Source organism: Antedon mediterranea, chromosome 9 (genome assembly GCF_964355755.1).
Source record: "Antedon mediterranea chromosome 9, ecAntMedi1.1, whole genome shotgun sequence".
NCBI lineage: Eukaryota > Metazoa > Echinodermata > Crinoidea > Comatulida > Antedonidae > Antedon > Antedon mediterranea.
In genome coordinates, this window is record NC_092678.1 from 21,577,691 (window position 1) to 21,600,074 (window position 22,384).

Here is a 22,384-nt window from a genome sequence, read left to right on the forward strand (position 1 = left end):
TACTTGAATTTTTCTGGTCGCAAGATATAGTGACTCTTCATTATTTTGACAAGACTGAGCAAATGGAGTGAAGATATACTCGTCAGACAATCTGTTGGTTCAAGTTTTCCTAGAAAAGGGGAAATTAAATCAACATTTCTTAAATGAAGTTCTAGTGTAGGTAGCTTGGCGTCCACCCTATAAGAAGTTAATCTCTACAGGATTCACTTGAAGATCGCTGGAATGCATTCCGTTGAGAATTCTGCGAGGGATAGTCCAGTGATTCCATTAGGAATATTGTATTGAGTCGCCAGTCATTCCGTTGGGATATCTTGTCTCGAACGAACTTGGCTTCCGTCCATCGGATAGTTTTCCAAATGGATGCAATATGCTGTTCTGTAGTATTATCAGAAGTTGGATGGCGTATGCTTACCGAAGCAGGATTTCTTACCTAAAGGGAATTTTCAGAGTTAATTTAAAAGATTTGTAAGATTAAATTTAAGTAATTATAAAATAATTGAATAATTAGTACTTAATACTACTAATGATATGATGATGTGATTTCAATTTTTTTGTTCTAAAAATATTTAATTAAGTTTGCAAAATTATTAGTTCAAAAAATGTGTTAGTTTTTTTAAAATGAAATCTTTTAAAATAAAACATTAAAATATGAAAAGTTTATAAAACTATTAATACAAAGAATTTGTTATTTTTTTAATTAAATCTTTTTAAAATAACCACATTAAAATACTGTATAAAATGCAAAGTGTCCCTTTAATAGAGGCCTTATTGTTGAAATATATTTCCCCTTGTTGCTTTATCAGGAACATGTTCCCTTATTAGAGGTATCTCCATTATAGTGATGTTCCAAAAGAAAAGTACTCTGAATTTGATAGCTAAAGTTGATATCAAAGTGTATACTATAGTAAACTGAGTTGCTTTATAAAGTTGATATTGGCCTGTATAGTACAAAATAAAATCATAAAGTAATGAAATTAAAGTTTAGCATAAATCTTTTAAAATAACCACATTAAAATATTGTAGAAACTAGAAAGTGTCACTTTAATAGAGGCCTTACTGTTATAATGTACTGTATTTCCCCTTGTTCTTTTATAAGGAACATATGTCATCATATAGGTGTCTCCTATAGAGAAGGAAGGGTATACTGTATTAGTTTCATAAAGTTGATATGAAATTGTATACTATTACTATAGTAAAAATAAAATCATAAAGAATTGAAAGTTTAGCTTATATAGTATTGCTGTGAATAGGACAGGGAAGTACTTAAAGATTAACAAGTATTTGTTTACACTTCTTGTCTAATTACAAGCAACACAACGTAATGCAATTACCTGTCTCATAATCCGCTAATATTATACGGATACTTAACCCCCTTCATCCTAGCAATAACCGTTAAAAATTGCGGGAGTTTGCCTCGGAAACGCCCCCTCTGGTACACGTCAGTTAATTTGTTAATCCTTCGTATTACAACTATCATGCGAAATCTTAATTCTATCTGTTCCTGTTGCCAACATTAAAGTCATGATTGCTAATTAGTGTTTGGTTCGTTTAAAACAGCTCGTTAATTAGTAGTTGTTTCTGTTAGCTTGCTCATCACCGGTGCTCAACTCCCCTGAGTTGGGTGGTAACTTTATGTCGTACAGATTTGGAGGTTGTTCTTCCTCTGCTTGCTTCCACCTTGAAGGTGGTGACTAAGTGCCCAGAGGTAAGGATACTTCCCCACCTCCATTGTGTTAACGATATAAATCAAAAGGTAACAACTAATTATATCACAGTTTTTCTTGTTTTTTATTTTATTCAATTTACAACCAAGAAATAAAAACCTCCACTAATAATAGGCTGAGATAAAACAAACAAAGACACAAAACACGTTACAATTTGTAACTTTATCTTAAAATAATAACAAAGTATTATAAAATTGAAGTAGTGAAATATGGTAGAAATAAAAAAAAAAATGAAACTGTTATTAAACGAACATAGTAAGTGTTTTATAAGCCCAACTATTTATTTATAAAAAAAAAATTAGACTATAAGTTCCATGATATGGGAAGAGCCAACATTTTAAGAGGATTTTAATAAAAAATGTTAGTAGGACACTCAGACTAATAAAATCTAGAATTTATCCACCATGCATATAATTTCTTTTTATTATACGACGGAAGAATTTAAGTTCTTTTGTTAAGTTCCATTGATTTTTTTTTTGTGATTTTCTTTGTGACCGTAAAAGCACTGATTGTGTGCATGGTTTGTTTTCCGTTATGTATCTTTATGCATCATTTACACTAAATACTAGTTAGTTACTGTAACCCATTAGAATAGAATTAAAATAAACACCGGTTTAAACTGTTAAATAAATTAATAGGATAAAGGTAAGAACAAATTTATTTTCTATAATCTACTCTAAATTAGTTTGTTCCTTCATCTTTTTATTTCGGAATACATTGATTATATAATATATCCATAGTATATAAAGAAGCTTAATCTAAGAAATCATTGTACAGATAAAAAAATGTGGGAAAAGCTGTTTTTTTTTTATTAATTTTATATTCTATGTATTTTGTAATAATTTGTTTATTACTTGCTCTAGTCAAGTTATGTACTTTATACACTTTTTCTGAGTAAATATTATTTATTATTATTATTAATGTGTATAATTTTTCCAATATTGTGCTCTTTTCTGGCCATTCAAAACTTTATATTACCTCTAACACTTTCATGCCTTATTTGGAGATAAAGATCTAATAATTGGTTGATTTTCTGCAGGAAGTAACATTTGCCTTGCATAAATTGTAACTAGGGAGTTTCTTGGTCAGAGTATTTATAATGATTTTCAGCATTCACATTTCTGGCAAGATCGCAACCCACAAGTTTCCTTCTTAGTCGGTGTCGAGAAAAATAATTATTAAACATGTTTCTTGAAAATGTTTCAGATTATGTCAAGGTTACAGAGTTAAATTAGAAGTATTTAATCTTTATATCAGGAGTTTTTTTTAAAACTGATTTCAACAATGCAACATAATGGTGAATGAAGCCATACCAGCATCATTTATTTTCGTAATACTGCTGCATACGTGTACGTTTATACAAGCTAAAAAACTAAAGGACGCCATTGTTTATGTAAGCTCCCCTCCCTAAGCCTTCCAACATCACAGAAGTCTCGTTCATGATGCATACAGTACCCCTAAATAATAACATTAAGATTATTCTATATTTATAGCACCTAATGTTGTGAAACCTCTAAGCGCTGAACATTACCCTACTCATTTTTTGGATCAAACACATATGGAAACATACTCCCATAATGCAGCTAGTAATCAGTGCAAAGTTGTGTCTTGATCTAACCGTTGTTCCCATTTATACTGCCCATTTGCTACAGTATGTTCGAAAGAATTCATAAAATTAATAAAACAACATTTTTTCGCATGATAAGTAAGCAATAATAACTGTTTTTCTTTAAAAAAAAATGCAGGAATGAAAAGGCAAGTGAAATCTGTGCTTTATCTCGTTGACTTTAAAATTTTACAATTTCAGTAAAGTTATACTGCGATAACTGTTTGATAGTATTTAGGTCAAATTAAAATGATAGTATTAATTGGCAATCACTGTTAGTTGAGGTTTTATCTCGTAGAGAATCGTTGATGAGTGTCATTTAAGTATTAATTCATCAAAGACACTGGCCCTAGACAAAGTTATCTTAAAGAGAGTACGTTTATCATATTAATTGATAACCAGAATGGTTTGTTTTGATTTGCCTTGTAAATTCTCTGTGGTTTGATATCATGAGATGGCAGATCTGCAAGACATGTCAATCGGGATTTCTCATCTCTCTAATCAGCCGTTAGCGCCAACAGACGTCTTAACGTACAACTGGAGTTGTACTGACCTGGTATTTTCCAGCAGCTGGGGACGACCTTTGTGAAATGTCCATAGCACCTGATACGAAGAGATGGCAATCTCTACTTAACACTTGAATGAACAGATATACGCAAGCGTTTGATGATGTCACGAGTACGAATACTGTTTAAAGTTGTTATCATGTGACTTAAAGACGTCATGTTTTGACCCTGTTTGTTGGGGCTAGCCAAACTCAGCTGTTTGTTGAGCATCCCAGGAGAAATGATACGTTGGTATACCTTGTTACAGTCGTTCACTCTACTCATGTGAGATTTGATTCAATTAGCAACATATAATAAATTGTTAGTTATAAGCTCTCATATATTTATATTTCTCTGTCATCATTGTCGTCAATTGTAGGCTGCTATTTTTAGCGGCTAATTTACCCCTGACTTTTACCGGTCAAAAATAGGTTCCTACGTCAATGAAAAATGATGATACTTTGTCTTGTGGTTTGCATTTCTTGCTGTGTTCATTTACCCTGCCCTGGGATATTTTAGGTCCCTGGGATTTTCTAGGTCCCTGGAAATTTATGCAAGGTTACATTCCTAGATAATTTTTTTATAATTTGTTCTGATAAATGTTAGTTTTATCTCTTCCTTTCATAAGGGATGATTTCAAAACTCTGCTGTAGTTACTTAAGAATTAAATCTTTTAGTGCAGTAATATCATTTTAGTTTGTTTCATTGTAGAAGTTAATGAACCATGAAAATAACACAGAAAAAAACTTGCTAAATAGTTGCATTAAGGCAAGTTAAAAAATAAACAAGATGTACTTCACTGCATTAACTGCAGTAAAATAATTTTGAAGTGGTCCCTAATTATTCTTTAAAGATGATGTTACGATGATGTTATGTAGCGGTAAACAATACCGGTCCATCACTTCTCGTACAAATAGGTTTCACAACAGCTTCTATCCAGCTGACATTCGGGAACTGCTGAATGCTAGTTGGGAAACCGTACAAGAGTGATGTGATGTTAGTTTTTTTGTTATTTATATCTGTATTTTGTGTCTCAGAGCAAACACAATTTCTATGTATATATGTTGTTTTACTGTATATGCAAATGACAATAAAACTTAAAAGGAAATGATGATTTCCACTAATGAATGAATGAATGAAGGAAATAATTTACAACATTTCCCAATACTCCCTCGCGAGGATTTGGCCGCAAGTTCACCCCAAATGTAGCAATAATTTGTACAATTGATTTAGGATATCCCCTGTCATTTAGTATCATCAGTCAGTTTGTGATATACCAAAGGTGAGAAAATGCGTTATAATATATATACAGTACAATGTTTTTATACACATTTTAGTCATATTTATGTTTATAACGGTTTGATGAGAAGGGTGCAATTAATGATTCTTTCATTAGAGAGGAAAACCTACAATAGTAATAAAAAAATCCTTGATTTCTTTTTTAATAATCCATTTTTCATAATCTATCTTACATAATGGAATATGGAAATTATATTTATTTAGTAACTTTAATTTAATAAAAAATATTTTTTGACTCTATAATAATTTTTTTGTTTTGTAATATCAGGATACTGAAAGAAAATGATTAATTATTGCAATCTGTGCATAATGACAATGTGGTTTTCTGCCCTTGACAGATAATGGAAGAGTCTAGAGATAGGAAAAGTTCTGTGAACCTTGTGGAAAGATTCTTTTAGTGTTGTGTATGATATTGATGATAGTTGATAGATGAAAACCTACAGACGAAATAAACCTGTCAGACGTGGATATTGATATCCCTTACTACCCCATGATTCAGCAAATTTTTACCTTCTATAAAATATCAAGAAAACCACAACTTTTTTGATATTTCTATTAAACTCGCAAATTGAATTTACCGCAGTTTGTAAAACAGTTTGGACATGAGAGTGTTATGAACTTTAAACTCACTTATGGTCAATAACAACAAATAGTGATTATAATAAGATAATGATGAACATAATAATACCTACAGTTCATGATAAGTATAATCATAGGGTCTGACGATAGTGATTTTTTTTTGTCTGTGGATACGGTGGGTTCTATGCATAATGCTCTCCACTTGAGTTGTTTCTTTGGACATGGTAATCTTGTCTTATACCACCATGTATAGCAATTTAAAGTTTATTATTTATAATGCTTTCCTCTCAATCTTTTCCTTCCTTTTCTCTCTCCTTTCCCTTCCTCTTCCTCTCTCCTTTCCCATCCTCTTGCTCCTCCTTGAGGGATAAGAAACATTAATGAACACTATCCAAGGCAATATAACAACTGAAGCTGAGCTTTGGAGATCAAAGAGTTTATCTGTGGCTGCCACACGATCAGTTCCACACCCCTTAACAGACACTGCACGCCGCAGAGAATAAGTAGTACTGGTGGTATTTTATTGCAGCCAGACATAAGGACTTTTACAAGTTCCTATCTTGGCAGGACAAGCTATGTCCTTCAGAAAAGCTATAGCTTTTTTGATATAAGAATCTCCTGCAATTTGGCTTTCATTCAGTAATTAATACAAATTTAAATAAGCTTGTCATAACCAGATTGTGACCTAGGTTAAGTAGCATTTATTTTAATAATGACATTAAAAATTGGTGACACTATGTTGGTTTGACATGCTGTACATTTCTCATCTGCAGTGTTCCACACATTTTCTATGAAGTTCTATATGCATATTTTGGTAAATGATATGATTTTTAACTCGAACAAAGTGGTTTTAATTGTCTTTAACTTGAGTTGTGTTCAGACTTGTTTTGATTCTGAACCGATATTTAGGAAATGTTTGAATGTATATTCATGGGAATCGTTGACTTGGTTGAAAGGGAGGTGATGCCAAGTGTATTTAGGTTCAAAATATGTGAATGGGTAGGAAGGTTGCTTCCATAAATATGGGATGTATTTTGTAATAATTAATACTAGAATACTTTCGTTTCTGTGACATTGTGATTGATTACTCTATCGTAAAGTACGTTATTATTTACGTTTATGCTAATTTGTATTCACAAAGACAGGAACGACTTAATCTAACAGGAAGAAAAAATATCATCGGAAAAGGTTTCTCCATTTGAATACAATACAATGACTACATTACTTATGCTTTTGTCCGTCGTCTTTCTTGCAGGTAAAAACAAAGCTACAGCATCCGACACGCTATCACGTACAAGAACGACAAAAGCAGCAAGTACACCAATACTTGAATGCGCAGTCATCACCAGGGTTTCTTCAACAGCTATCGCCCAATCGGAATGGTTCGCAATCGAGCATGCCGAACAGTCCGATGTCAGGCACTGATGTAAGTTGATTGTTTAACTTTTTTTTACAATAAACTAATAGAAAGTGATGGGAGTTTTGCATTTCTGATTTCCCTGCCTGAAATTCTTGGAACTTTCCCATTTGTAAAGTAAGACAGATGATCGACACATTTATTTATGTAAAAAAAGTCACATTAAAGTAGTTTGATATACAGTAAAGATCTGATTCCAATGAAGGACCATCAGATTCTTATCGGTTCGTTGTTTAATTTCATCTATGCTATACTGAGTAATGACACAAAATAGACATTCAGCACTGTAAACACAATACCACCTGTCAAATTATGGCAACCTTTCCACGCTTATATTATAATGTATGTGAATATTTTAATATGCTTTGTACATGGCATGTTAAAGTAAAGCAACTCGTCCAAAGTGACTAGTTCAAATCTAGTTAAATTTTACACTACAATCAGGAGTATCTCAGACTATTTACAGTACCTGTTGTTTTGTTTCGTACAAATCCAATGTCCAATACTATTAGAGATTGTTTATCAGTCGATATTTAATTGATTAAATCCTAAATTTCTTTCATTTATGTGCCGGTAAGTCGTTTAGGATGTCTGCGTATGTTATTTTTGTCTGCAGTAGATCAAACAGATTAGCTTCCGCCGCAAGGGAAAAGATTTCAAGGGAAACAGGGGTTATGTGGGTGTGTGTCAGGAATTGGGGGAAACTGAAGGTGTTCAGTCTTAAATATAGATTTATTTAATTTTGTATTTAATAAGATGGTATCTTTTCATAGGAAGTAATACAATTTATTAATATGGTATTTATTATTAATTATGTAATAATTTCACTTGTCATACTTTGATTTGTTTACATTTTATTGTCGGAAGTGCAAGATTTATTCACAAATCAATAACATTAACTTAATTTTCACGTCTAAAAGAAAAAAATATTTGAATCAGAGTGAAAATATTATACTGTGTGTGTTATGGAAACACCTAATCAATTAGAAACTATTGATCAAAACTGATTATTAACAATTAACTATATAGTACACTATACTTATTGAAGATGATAAATATATTAATTTCCGATTTCTCTGTGTTGAAGGTCTTAACATAAAGCAGAGATTTTATTCTTATTAGGTCGCATGTGATCACAAAGAAATGTTAGCCCCCGCCTTCAGCCACCTGGGATTTCAACAATTTCCCCTCCGCACAACTGTCATCAAGATTGTTGCATTTGTTATTTTATTTTTAACCCTGCCTTATCAGTACGATCTCCAATTTAAATCCGTCAAAATCATCCTGTTAAAGACTTTCCGCGGTTTTCCTTCCTGGGTCAACGGAGAATTGGGTCCCTTTGGAAAATTTCACTGACATGCTGTTGGTATGACAACCGTAGTTTGAAATGTATATCGGGAAACCGGAAAATATCCAGACGAAACGGTTTATGTCAAAATGTTTAATTTATATTTTGTCATGTGTCAATTTTGAAACATTTTATACAAATGTACATCTGGGTTTTGTTGGATCTATATTAATATAATAGTTATCTTCTCATCCCATGAGTAAATTATATTTTCTAAAGAAAATTTGTATCGAAGAAAATACAGTTGTCTACCAAGTTAATTAGTGATAATGCTGTAGTACTTTGAATTCCGTCAGGAAATCTGTAGTTTACTACAAGACTTCTGTACATTGTCTTGTAGAAGATAGGCTTTCCAACTTATACAGAAAACAGAATCTATTGGTTCATATGAATTTCACTTTGTACTGTATGTTGACAAGAATCTGAAAAACTATATATAACTGAAATAATTAATAACCGATCGTTTATAAATATTATAAATTTATAAAAATGTAATTATAATTATTTGATAAATGTACTTCAAGAATGGCAAAAATTACGTATTTAATGACAGATTTTTTTAAATTATCATGGTCTCCTCTTGAAGGGTGCAACATTGATTGCTAGTTTGAATCTTGATTCGTACCCATTGATTGGTGAAGATGTAGTGCCCATCGCCCGACAATACGGGATATACCGTACACCATCACTGATTTTAAAATGTCACGCTTTTTCTGTTTGGCCCTTGTGGGTTATTTTATCTTAGAGACGCAAAATAATCATAGAAGGAAATTTTTAAACCTAAACAAATGTATTTGTCTCTCATTAGGATACCGTTTCTTTCGTACCAAGTAATTTGTTTTTACTTTCGTAGACAAGAATTAAATTTAATTTCTGAATTTCACAAATATAGAAATCAAATTATGATATGTTTGGTTGTCTACATTATGCATGTCAACAGGAAGTAGTTGATATGAAACTGAAAGTGGAATATGGATACGCTGACCCCGATTTATATTTTAATTCCTGTTTTTTAGGTATTAATCAATTAAATTGTTGCGTTATTTTGTTTACTTAAAATCAATGATGCATGATACACATCCTTTGTTGGACTTCCCCAGAAGTGTTATACTTCCGTCATCTGATGAATCTCGGACAACCTGATGAAATGGCCATGTGATGAGGGCACATGTCTTCAGGTTGTTCCATAATTAAATGAAATATGAAAAAACATGAACTGCAATATCTACTCCAAAGGATTTGGCTCAGTTTTGTTGATTAAATAAATCTCACTTTATAGTGAAAATGACATTTAATTAATGAATACTTTAAAATATAAATTTTAAAGGTAAAACAACTTTCAGAATGTGAGCTATATAGAATTTTACTGGGAGGATTTAAAATGAAGAACAATGTATTGTAAACTTGTCCATACATACTGTTTATTAAATTTTCAACATTGAAATAAACTAAGCTCACATGTTATTGCAGTAAAAAAAACTGCAGTTGAATAATGATACCTTGTTATTATTAAAATACAGACTTTAGAACCTATCCTTTGGGACACTCCTGTTTGGGGGACATCCTTAATCGGGGACACTCTCCCATAAAGCAAATGAAAGGATATACAGTATGTTTATTAACAATGCAGCCAACTTTAAACAGAGATTAAGAGGACACTCCTTAAAATAAAGTTGGTTTTAGTGTATTTTAAAAATTGAAAACAATTTGATATTGTATTGCTCGTTTTTAATCTTTCATTATATAATATTAAAGATGACTGTATAATTTAATATTTACACATAAATAACTTTAAAAATTTTATTAGTTTCACTTAAGTAAAACATACAAAGAATTTAGTCTTATGATGTTGACTGGAATTCTGATTTTGTATCATTTGATTTCGAGTAATTCTATAATTACCATTAGATTGCACAATTTCAAAAACTAAAGTTTGATTTCGGCTTGGTAATCCCAAGGCAGCGCCAGTACTAGTGAATCCTTCGTAGAGTATTATTAGAGCGACTTCACTAACTCACTCACTCGGCTTGTTCTAATTTGAGTTGATCTCTTACGTGGGTGGGTTGGAACTGTCCAAGTTTTATGACGTAAATTCAATCTTAACAACTGACAGCTTGGGATACCCTTAGACAAATGTGTGTTCTCTTGCGAAAGCAAATATATAATGTGTAGTTAGTCATAATCATATTGGTTATATTGGCTCCATATGATTTCAATTTTATGTACTTTTACCAGCGTATAAGCCCTCTCTTAAGAATTAAAAACATTTTTTTTTATGTGAAATTTACTAATCATTTAAAGTACAGTAGGTGTGTCTCTAACTAATTTTTAAGTATTCATTTTCCATGTACTGTACTGTACCCAGCTCGCTCCTAAATACGGTCAACTCTCCCAATACCCAGATCAAAGAGTTTCTTGTTTTCAGAGTCTTGTATTGAGAGAGTTGACTGTTTAAGAATTTAGAATATAACCATCATGTCTCCAATGAGGGACCGCTTTTGATTTTAATATGTTTTTTAAATGCAAGGATAACATGTCTGATTCCAGATATCAACCTTGGGACAGGATATTAAATTTAATCGATTGATTAAAAAATTTAAAAGGTTTATTTGTCTGCGTAATAAATACTCCAGTAGACAAGTGGATAAATAGTTAACAATTAATGTTTGACAAGTGATAGCAATATAGTGTCTATATAAATCACACAGAAAATAATACAAAGCAATATGTATAATATTATACAAATAATGAATGTTTATGAGTGCAATGGTACAAATAATGGCACGAGGTGAATGATGAAAGGTTATATCAACGAGGCAAAGCCGAGTTGATATAACCTTTCATCATTCACCAAGTGCCATTATTTGTACCATTACACGAATACAAAACATTCATTATTTGTTTTATATAACATCTAAATAAATTCTAGTTATGTTTCAAAAAGTACTATTTAACGATTGTTGAATAGTGCGTACTATTGCACGCCATGTGACCCACATTCGTCCAATCAAATGACAGGAATTTATATAGGTATTATATAAAGACGAATATTTGATGATATCAATAGAATATTCAGCTGTCTACCATACAGTACTAATTTTTTCAGAATTTAGCCTAATCTAGGAGGTTTAATTATACTCAAATTTAGCTAGGGGTTCAGTTATTAGCTTAATCTAGGGGGTTCATTTATACTTGAATTTAGCCTAATCCAAGGGGTACATTTATACTTAAATTTAGCCTAATCTAGGGGTTCAATTATACTTGAATTTAGCCTAATCTAGAGGGTTCAATTATACTCAAATTTAGCCTAATCTAGGGGGTTCATTTATACTTTAGCATGGGACAATACCTGCTTATAACATGGTAATTTGATAGAAAATTTATAGTTGTCATTAAAATATTACTACAGGTAATGAAGATATCAATAGATGAACTATCACGTTGCACTTGGCAACTGAGGGCACCTGTCATTAACAGCAGTTAGTTTAATTTTAGAATAACTCGTTGAAACCGTCATAATATTCAAACATGTTCCTGTCTCGTGGGGTTAGGGAAATCACTCTGATCAAGATCATTATCTTGATAAATTGTGCGCGATGAACGCTCAATTTGTTGTGTCTTGCCAACAAAAACACATCTGACAAATCTTGTATTATTTAATACAATGATACATTTCATATAACCATGATTCAATTATACTCAAATTTAGCATAACCTAGGTGGTTCAATTATACCCAAATTTAGCATAACCTAGGTGGTTCAATTATACCCAAATTTAGCATAACCTAGGTGGTTCAATTATACCCAAATTTAGCCTAATCTAGGGGGTTTAATTATACTCAAATTTAGCATAACCTAGGTGGTTCAATTATACCCAAATTTAGCCTAATCTAGGGGGTTTAATTATACTCAAATTTAGCCTAACCTAGGGGGTTCAATTATAACCGTGGTTACATTTCTGTTCCTATTAGTAAAATAATTGGGATTTTATTTTAAAACAAAGTTTGTCAGTGGTACTCAACAGTGGGCCCTCTATAGTTTTTAACCATTGTTGTAGTTTTTATTTCATTTTTTACAAATATTATTGAATTTAATAATAAATAATATTCTAAAAAATGATCGTAAACTTAAGTTATTATGCAATAAAAGCGACGAAAAAAGACAAAATTTTGAGATGTTTGATTTCAACAATTATCAAAATTATTTAATGTGATCTCCTTGCAGTTTTCATTCAGTTTAATTATAAAATAAGAGAAATAAGTCTCTCACAATACCAAAGCGGACTATCTGAAATACCCAAAACTTCCCGAAAACCAGACTTTTTTTAATACTATCAGTTAGAAACACTTCTTCACCTAAAACTCTGTTTACACTATCAAACTAGATGACAATAAAGTGTGATTTGCCTAAATATGTTCGTGATATTACATCATCATGTCTATGAGCACATCACATTTTCTTTTCACATAAAGTTTGATAGTGTAGACAGAGCTTTAAACCACCCAAATATCAGATATTGGGAGAATTTGGTTGAATAAAGGAACTAAAATTCAGTAGCCATAATGTGTGTACAATTGTATGACCTGTTAAAACATTTTAAACAGGTACTGTATTTCATAGGCCTTATCATAAACAAAGCTTAATCAAAGAACAATAATGGTGGATTAAATCTGTAAGAATATTTACCAAATAAACAGGTAATCAATATTTGCCAATAATAAGGCCTTGGTGTTACAAACAATAGAAGCACAACTACCTAGCGGTCAGTTTGTGGTCTGAGAATTTAGTTGACCAATCAGAGAAAATTTGATTTGATTAATAGTTAGTTGAAGCAGTATGTAATTAGTGATATATTGTGCTGTACTGAATGGTGTGGTAAGTACTGAGTCTAAAATGTATAGTTTTATTATGGAGCTATATAGGGCCTACTAGTAGCTTCATGTGTGTAGGATTTTGTGTTATGAATGTTTGGTTAAATGGTAGTTTTTATGCTTGGTCTTTTAGCATAAACTTGCGGTTATCTTATCTACCAAAAATGCTGGCTGCAGGCTTGGACAAATAATTTGGAAGTAAACAAAACATTGACCAATAAAACAAAATCTTTTTAATAGATCATTAATTAATAATTCTTGTTTATCATTTATAAATAGTTTATTTATGATGAGTTATTTCTCCAAAAAAATCAGTACTGTTTTAAAACACAGTCAATTCTTTCTATACTTTTATTATTTTAAATACAGTACTTTATTTAATTTTAATATTTGTTTTAAGCGAGGAGTACAGTATGCCCTATTCCACAGGTTTTCATGCCTTAATATGTAGTTGAAAGTGCTGGTTTGTTTGTTAATAACCAAGGCATGTTTGCTTTATCCCACGTAGTACGTTATATTAGTTGGTGGGTCTGTTCCATCTACCATCAGTAATTTAATATGTAAATGATGTAAAAACGCTGGTTGAATATTTTGCATATGTCTGTTATATTATATTTATTTATTTCTTAACTACACATGGTGTATTTTTCTGCCGATTTAGTTACATAAAAACTGTTTTAACAAACGTAAGGATTAAAATCAAAATTGTGAGTATGATTAAGACAATTATTTTGTGTTTTATTAATTAAGGAGTAATTTGATTTTGATGTGTTAAAATTGGCTCAGTGGAATCTGGTTAATAGTATTACTGTAGTGTGTGTATTAAAGGAAGCATAGATAATTAAAATATACTGTGTTATGTAACTTATTCATACAATTTCATATGTATTCAGTGAATTTCATGAAGCCAGTTTTACCAGCAAGATTAACAGGAATAAATGGCTTCCATTCCAATCTTAATAAAAATGGTGTTAGAAAATATAACATACTAAATAAAAACTTCTCTAGGCCTAGACATTAAAAACACAGACCAAGAGCAATCAAAGGCTGTATTTTGTCAATTTATAATATCAATATATTTGACATTTTTGTTGGAAACTACAACATAAAATAAACACTAGTAGTTGAATGCTAGGCCTAGTCAATTAGATAAAGTATAATATATTTTTACAATTTTTGTATTTAATGTACAGTAGATATCTTTATAAATGGTAGAATATTTTTTTTTAATACAATATAATTAATATGAAGGATACAAAATGTTGATGCTAATATGTTATCAGTATAAGTTGATAATAAAACAATTCCATTATCTATGTTATGATGTTACTGCAGTATAATGCTTTTTGATATTCATTTCTGCAGTAATGCAATTTTAATAATTTATATTTAAGGATTTATATTTCTTACTTCAATTTCCTAAGCCATACAGTTTACTTTTAATATAAATTATTGAAATTCTTTGACGAACTAAAATATTTTCATACTTATGGCGTGACAAGAACATGATGAAAATATCGGAAAATATGGTATTTTTATTTGAAATTTTCATCAAAAGGAATTTTGAATAAATTAATCTAATTTCGTTGGAAATATTTTAAAGAATTTTCATCAACCTGCAAATGATGAATTATGAATTTTTAAAGTACATTTTTATCATTGTATTAAAAATATATTATGTTTTTATTACAGTATAACTCCTTCTTTGAGACACCCCCATTAAGGGGCCACTTTCCTTTGAAACCAATGAGTGGCAAACGCTATGGCTGACCCCTATTAAGGGGCCACTTTCCTTTGAAACCAATGAGTGGCAAACGCTATGGCTGACCCCTATTAAGGGGACAAAATTCAGAGGACACTCTGTTGGGTCCCAAAGGTGCCTCCTCAATAGAGGTTATATATTACTGTACATTTTTTTTTTATCTTGACATTATACAGTATACTCCATCAATATGTGTCTTTGTTTGAAATTTAAAATATTCTATAATTATACTTCCTTAATCTCGATAGCAACACATTTTTTATTACAATGTTTTCTGTAAATTCAATTGGATCGAATTATTGTGTGCAGTTACCCTGGAAAATAAACTCACTGATAAAGTCCATTGTGCATTGTATGTTAGTCTTATCAAAAGGGGTGTATACTAAAAGATAGTATGGTACTGTACTTAGCAAGGTAAGGCTGTTGATCGAAAGCTCTATAGGATATTGTCTGACTTCTGTTAGTGGTGAAAGCATCCAATATTGTCGGACTTTTGTTGGTGAAAGAAAATTGTGCCTTGTGAATTTGATAAATTTTTTGAACGAAATCTTAGGATAGTGTCAATTCAGACTTCTGTTGGTGGTGAGAAAGCCCAACAACTTCAAGCCTTGTGAATTGTTTTAAATTTGTTGGAACAAAAATTTGGATATTGTTTAATGTGACTTCCATTGGTGGTGAAAGATCCTGAGAACATCAAGCCTTGTGAATCTAGAATACTTTTGAGTATTTATTACCACTTTTGGTTCTGAAGAGTCTTCTATTTCTTGCCTTCAGGTTTGTTTCTGAATTATTTTAAATCAGGATATTAACGCTAAAAGTAAAATAATCTTTATGACAGTATTTTAGGTACCCAGTGATTTCAAATTCATTGCAATACTTTTGTTCGCATAGGCTTCTCTAATGTAAGAAAAAGTCTGGTGTCTTTGACCTGAAGAGATGTATGTGAAGGTACAAACCAGCTCTTAATGTCAGTTCACACTAGTGTTCCACCATAGAGAACATCTTAACCTGCTATGATATTGACTTTGTTTTGGTACACTGTTGTTTTATTCCAACTTTATACCTAATTTAAAGCAAGATTTGGTTCCCTTATCCCAAGGGCCAATGTTTCCTAAAGCATGTAACTTGCCATTGTGGCCAAAAGCTGCCTTCACTTTCAAAAACATGTTTTACTGTATTTCCTGGTTGGGATTTAATAACATTTCCTCGTTGGTAATTTTGTTAGCATATGAAAAATAACAATGCAATGTGTGGTTGATTATTCATTAATAATAGAACATACAGGTAAGTAAGTGTTAGGGAATTTTGTGTAGTTATTCTGTAGATTGATAGACAATCTTGAAGAATGGTTGTTGTAGTAACCTTTGACCTAGGTATTGTTATACAACAGTGTTATACAACAGTGTTATACAACAGTGTTATATAATAATGAATATTAATGCTGCATTATTACACATGCGGAAAAATGGTTCAGTTTATAACAGGCTGTTTAACATGCAGAGTTTTGTTGTATCAGGTTGTGTAGACATGCGACCCTAAACATACCACCATTGACATGCGACTCTAGACATGTCACCCTAGACATGCCATTGTTAACATGGGGAAATTAATATGAAACCCCAAGATGTGACATCTTAGACATGGGACCCAAAACATAAAACCCTAAACATGTTACCCTAGACATGCTACCCTAGACATGCTACCCTAGACATGTCACCCTAGACATGTCACCCTAGACATGTCACCCTACTGTAGATATGATACCCCAGATATGTCTTTTTTACACATGAAGACACTAGCTATGGAGACATGATCATCTTTTTTCTCCTATGATTTCTTACTCTATGGTTGCAGATGCCAATCGCTTGCACTCATTTCTAAAATTACAACAATAATCAATAAACTTTGTTTTATCATTTTATTGTGTACTTTTACACTTTATTACTTCACATTGTACCTACATATTAAAGGAATAATATTTGTATCAAAGTGAAACATTTATATAGGAATGATATGGTAAAGGTTAATCAAATATATTTGTCGTTCACTTCAAGATAAAAGTTATTCACGCCCCTGGTTCAAGTATAACAACATTTACAGCCAGTCTAATATTTAGGGAAGATTAATAATACTGTAATGGTTAATCTATGTCCCCAAAAAGAGTAGTTCACACAGCGTTTATGTGTAGGGCAGCTAGCTTTATCCTATACTTGACATTAATGTGTGTTGGCAAATTCTTTATTAGCAAAACGAGAAAAAAATGTCTTCGCAAATGACAGCCATCACAATTAATCATTAATTAATTTTATTTCAATATTTTATGAGGGTGATCCATCTGGCTGAAAATGATCACACAAACACAATAGACATAAAAAACATGCAACAATTATAAATAAAAAAAATAACAAAATAAAATAATGCACAAGATAATAAGAATCAATTAAAACAATGAATTATTACATTGATTGTGGTGAATTAGTATTATCATATTAATAATAATTATTAATAAATAGAAAAGTACTTTTGATAACCAACACAGTATATTTGATAACATCCATAAAATAATGTATTTATACTTTATACCTAAAGTTGTCCGCAACAAACTATTGCACAGTATCGGTTTCAGTATAAAAAGATTAAGATGATCGGTTTCATTGTAATTTTTAAGTTATGTGTAATTTCGTAATTTTTTTTTTTTTAATGATTAAGATGATCGGTTTTATGTACATAATATTTTTAATGAGAGGTTTCATTTGTGTTCTATTATTATTCAAAAAGATTACATGTGTTGTTTGATTGACGACTGGCTCCCTGTCGCCAGACAAGACAACTTTTATATTCAGATATTGTAGTACTATTGTAGTATCGGCAATTATAAAAAAAAGTTGACCTATTTTTATGGAAATTTATTGATATTATTTTCTGTATAAAAGAGCAGTTTATTCTGACAGTGACTTTGACTACTTCTGGCATAAGTTGGGATTCGACCCTAGTACCATGGGATTTGTAGGCACACATCATAACCTGCAAGCTATAAATCCACAATCCACTGTACTGTACATTTCTTCATAGTACAAATTCCATGATCTTCCCAAATATGGTAGTGATATGCCCAAATATGGTAGTGATATCCCCAAATGTAGTAGTAATATCCCCAAATATGGTAGTGATATCTCTAAATATGGTAGTGATATGCCCAAATATGGTAGTGATATGCCCAAATATGGTAGTGATATCCCCAAATATGGTAGTGATATCCCCAAATATGGTAGTGATATCCCCAAATATGGTAGTGATATCAAAGAGTGTAGACAGAGCTAATAAAGCAACACTACATTAGTATGAGAGCATTGTGATAGCATACAGAGTGCTTCCTTATATTGTTTCAACTAATTTGACCTCTTGGTTGTTTTCCTTCCTCTATTGTAGGTAGACATTGAGGAGCTTCTAAACTTGGAGACCAACAGCCTTGGTGACACGTTTAGCTTCTTGGAAGCAGAACCACTTTACACAAACACAGTGAGTACTTATCATGATTAATTGAATAATTAATAGTCAAGCTTTCCCGGATAAACAGCTTTCTCTCCCCGTATCTCCAAAAGAGACGAATACATTCAATTATCTTAATATAATAGGGTTTGAAGTTTCCAAATATTTCCGGATATAATACTAATACATATTTTTGTATTATGCAGTTTATTATGTAGTTTTCCAAATATGGTCATTATATTCCCATAAATGGCTTATTAAGTGCAGTATTGGCTTATACCTGACTATACAGTATCCAATAATGTAAAACAAAATTAGTCATAATAATTTTGTATTATATGCCAAAAAAAGGTCATAATATTTAATACCATAAATAGGTTCATCCCAATGATTGGCTTATACCAATTATGTAAACATAAATAACTATTAATCATCTTTTTTCCACGCTCAGTTGGTCTTTGCACCAATTTTCTAGGCCAGCCCGAAATAAGTTTTGCTTTCGTACTGTATCAGTTGGTGCCAGGGCTTTATGTCATTTGAGGCCTGAATGGTTGTAACATCTGAAGTGCTATGTTTACACTCTTCAATCGCCCTAAATATGTTATCAGTATAAGTTGATAATAAAACAATTCCATTATCTATGTTATGATGTTACTGCAGTATAATGCTTTTTGATATTCATTTCTGCAGTAATGCAGTTTTTATGACAAAATTATTATTTGAGGTTCTTTCTATTAAAAAAAAATCTTCTACACCCAGACCAGGATGCTAAAATCAATGTTTAAAGTAAACTTGGTGATTTAAGAGATTTAGTGAGATTAAAGGATCAGTGGCAGAACATCTGGAAGGATAGTGGTTGGCTAATCCCATGCCATGACCTTATTCTAAAGCTAATACTCTTAATTCTCATTGGATAAATTTCCGTCAACGAATTTCCTAAACACATTTCATTCACTAAAATGTAGACTGAAATTCTTGTAGTAAAGACATAACATATTTTATATATATTAAATAATATGACATAAATTGAAATCATCTACAGTAAATACAAAATAATTACTGTACTACAGTAATTCACACATTTTAATGCAAGTAAAGTCAGTGAAAGAAAATAAATTTTATAAATTGTTTTTATATACTATATAATATCAATACAAAATGAAACCTCAGAACAAGTTAGTGATATAATTGATGTACAGTAACACACTGATATCTGCGCATTCATGCATCTTTGTAATATAATATAATGCTAGCTAACATAACAAATTGTATTTTATTCAGCCTTTCTGCAAACCCACCCTTGAATATTATAATCTAACATGTGTTATTATAATTCTGACTACATACTGTCCTAATCCAAAATCAACTACAAACCAAACATATTTTCCATATTTTACCAGATGTCATCGCATTAAATAAACCATAATTATCTTCTTTTACCAGATGCCAGTATCAAACACATACCTCGAAGCACTCGGATCAAACTCTGCGTCAATGCCCGCAGCCATACCAAAGACGTCGTCTTCATGTCCGGCCGACCTGGATAAATTAAACGCAGAACCGATCGCCTTTACGGATGAACATTCACGAGTAGCATACATGAAGGAACGACAGAAGAAAGACAACCACAATATGAGTAAGTTACATTATTATTTTGATGGTTTAATTACTGCAGTAACTTCAGTATACTGGTTAACTACTTTTTAGGTTGTCCTATAATCCCAGTTTTCTCTTTCAAAAGTTTAGAAATTTATATATTGTATGACATCATACAGTTATATCACAGTGCTATAAATATTATGATTAATAAATAAGTATTCAGCTATTAAATATAAAAAATATAATTGTCAAATCATCTTAAGTAAAGTATTTTTACCACTAGCGTATTTACTAGTATTATTTTTAATTCTGTGTTATTAAAATTACCACTAAAGTACAAAGTTGATTTCACTCATAAGTTATCCTTTGTTGTTTTACCCACTAGCCTATTTACCGCAAAATGTTTACATTTAGGTCAATATTTCTCGACATGAATTCTTGTGAAACTGTCCGATTTATTTATTAAGATTAATTTTATTACAAGCAAAATGGGGACAGACATCTTCATGTGATGAATACCCTAGTGGCCGTATTAAAGGTTGTTTACCCCCCAAGTGATCAATGTTGGGTAATGTTTATATGCCTGTTATTGAGTGTTGTTAATGTTGATCGTTACCACGACAATCTTGTCGGAAGGGTGTCTAACAAACCTGTTAATACATTCAAATTGAGTAGCACTTCTGACAAGAAAAGTGCCGTCTAAGTGTCGAAACCTGCCACAAACGTTCAGGCGGTGGCATGCGCCTCTTCAAGCAACTAGGGCGCGGAGTCCTACGGGACTTGCCATCGGGTGAACGGCGATCCGGATTAGCTTACAGCCTTCTGGCTAATGAATGAAGGTGTTATTACTCGTCAATTCTTTCCCTTGTAAACTCTTGTATCTTCCGTTACTCATTAACCGTGTCTAAATGGTATCTAATAAGTCCGGTTTTTTTATTAATTGAGTTACCCTTGCTTATTTAGGCCGACGCTTTCAATTAGTCGTTGGCGTGCTTGATGGAACCCGGTTGTCTTCTCTATTTAGTGTCTGTCATGACTCACTTGTTCCCCTTTCATGTAAACAAGGTTATGTTAAATGGGGTACAAAGACCAGACATTTAATAAATGTGCCCCTCCCAAAACTGAAAAGGCGAAGAAACTTAGTGTCACTCAACGCGATTGACCCCTACATTTCAAAGAAACCTGTGAACTTTCTACCTAATAAAATACAATAACTAAAGCTATCAAAAGTGTGATGTGGCCAAATATGGTAGTGATATGACATCATCATATCCATATTTGGGCACATCAAATTTTTGGTCACATAAAGTAAATGGTAATACAGTGAAATCTGTAATTTATTTATATTTTTTATTTCAGTTGAAAGGCGACGACGATTTAATATCAATGATAGAATCAAGGAGTTAGGCACTCTAATACCGAAACATGCTGATCCGTAAGTTGAACATTTTTAATAAATATATGAATAGTTTAAAACGGTAACTTTTATATCTTGTTCATATTCCTAATCTTTGATACATTACACTTTAGTTTAACATTTTCCTGTAAATGTATTTTCTTTTAAAAACTTGACAAATTCATACATTAGTAGAACACTACTATTAAGGGACCCTTGTGAAAACAAACAAGGCTGCAATATATGTTTTAACACTAAAGTCAACTTTTAATCAGAAAACGTTAAAAGGCACACTTTGTCTCGTTCCAAAGTTGTCCCCTTGATGGGTTGTGTTGTCTGTGTTTGTCTGTTCCACTCTCTTGCATCCAGAGAGTCAAGAAAAAATACCATTATGAAATCAAATATATTTTTACAAATTTGATTTATTTTATTGCAGAGATCAAAGACAAAACAAAGGAACTATCTTGAGGTCGTCGGTAGATTACATAAAAAAATTACAAAGAGATCAAGCAAAATACAAAGAAGCAGCTGAAAGACAGAAACAATTACAAGCAGTTAATAGGAGAATGATGTTGAGAATACAGGTACGACTGCACCCCAAATACACGCGCACACACACCATTCCATGTTTATACCATTTTCTATAAGCACCCTGTTTAAAGTATGCGGTGCACCACGTACATATAGTTCTGAAAAGAACTGTTGAGTTTCTTGATGTTTCAATGCTTCAATTGCGCAATTCTGAGGAT

The 22,384-nt window shown here is 31.7% G+C and overlaps 1 protein-coding gene across 2 annotated transcripts in view; it reads left to right on the forward strand.

Annotated features, from left to right (window-relative positions):
- Positions 1 to 22,384, forward strand: part of LOC140059501 (microphthalmia-associated transcription factor-like) — a 47,758-nt gene that overhangs the window by 21,420 nt on the left and 3,954 nt on the right. For both annotated transcript variants that reach the window (XM_072105430.1, XM_072105431.1), the window contains exons 3-7: positions 7,009 to 7,179; positions 18,581 to 18,670; positions 20,084 to 20,276; positions 21,599 to 21,674; positions 22,072 to 22,219. In XM_072105430.1, coding sequence (XP_071961531.1) covers positions 7,009 to 7,179; positions 18,581 to 18,670; positions 20,084 to 20,276; positions 21,599 to 21,674; positions 22,072 to 22,219 — 678 coding nt within the window. The remainder of the gene's footprint in view (positions 1 to 7,008; positions 7,180 to 18,580; positions 18,671 to 20,083; positions 20,277 to 21,598; positions 21,675 to 22,071; positions 22,220 to 22,384) is intronic.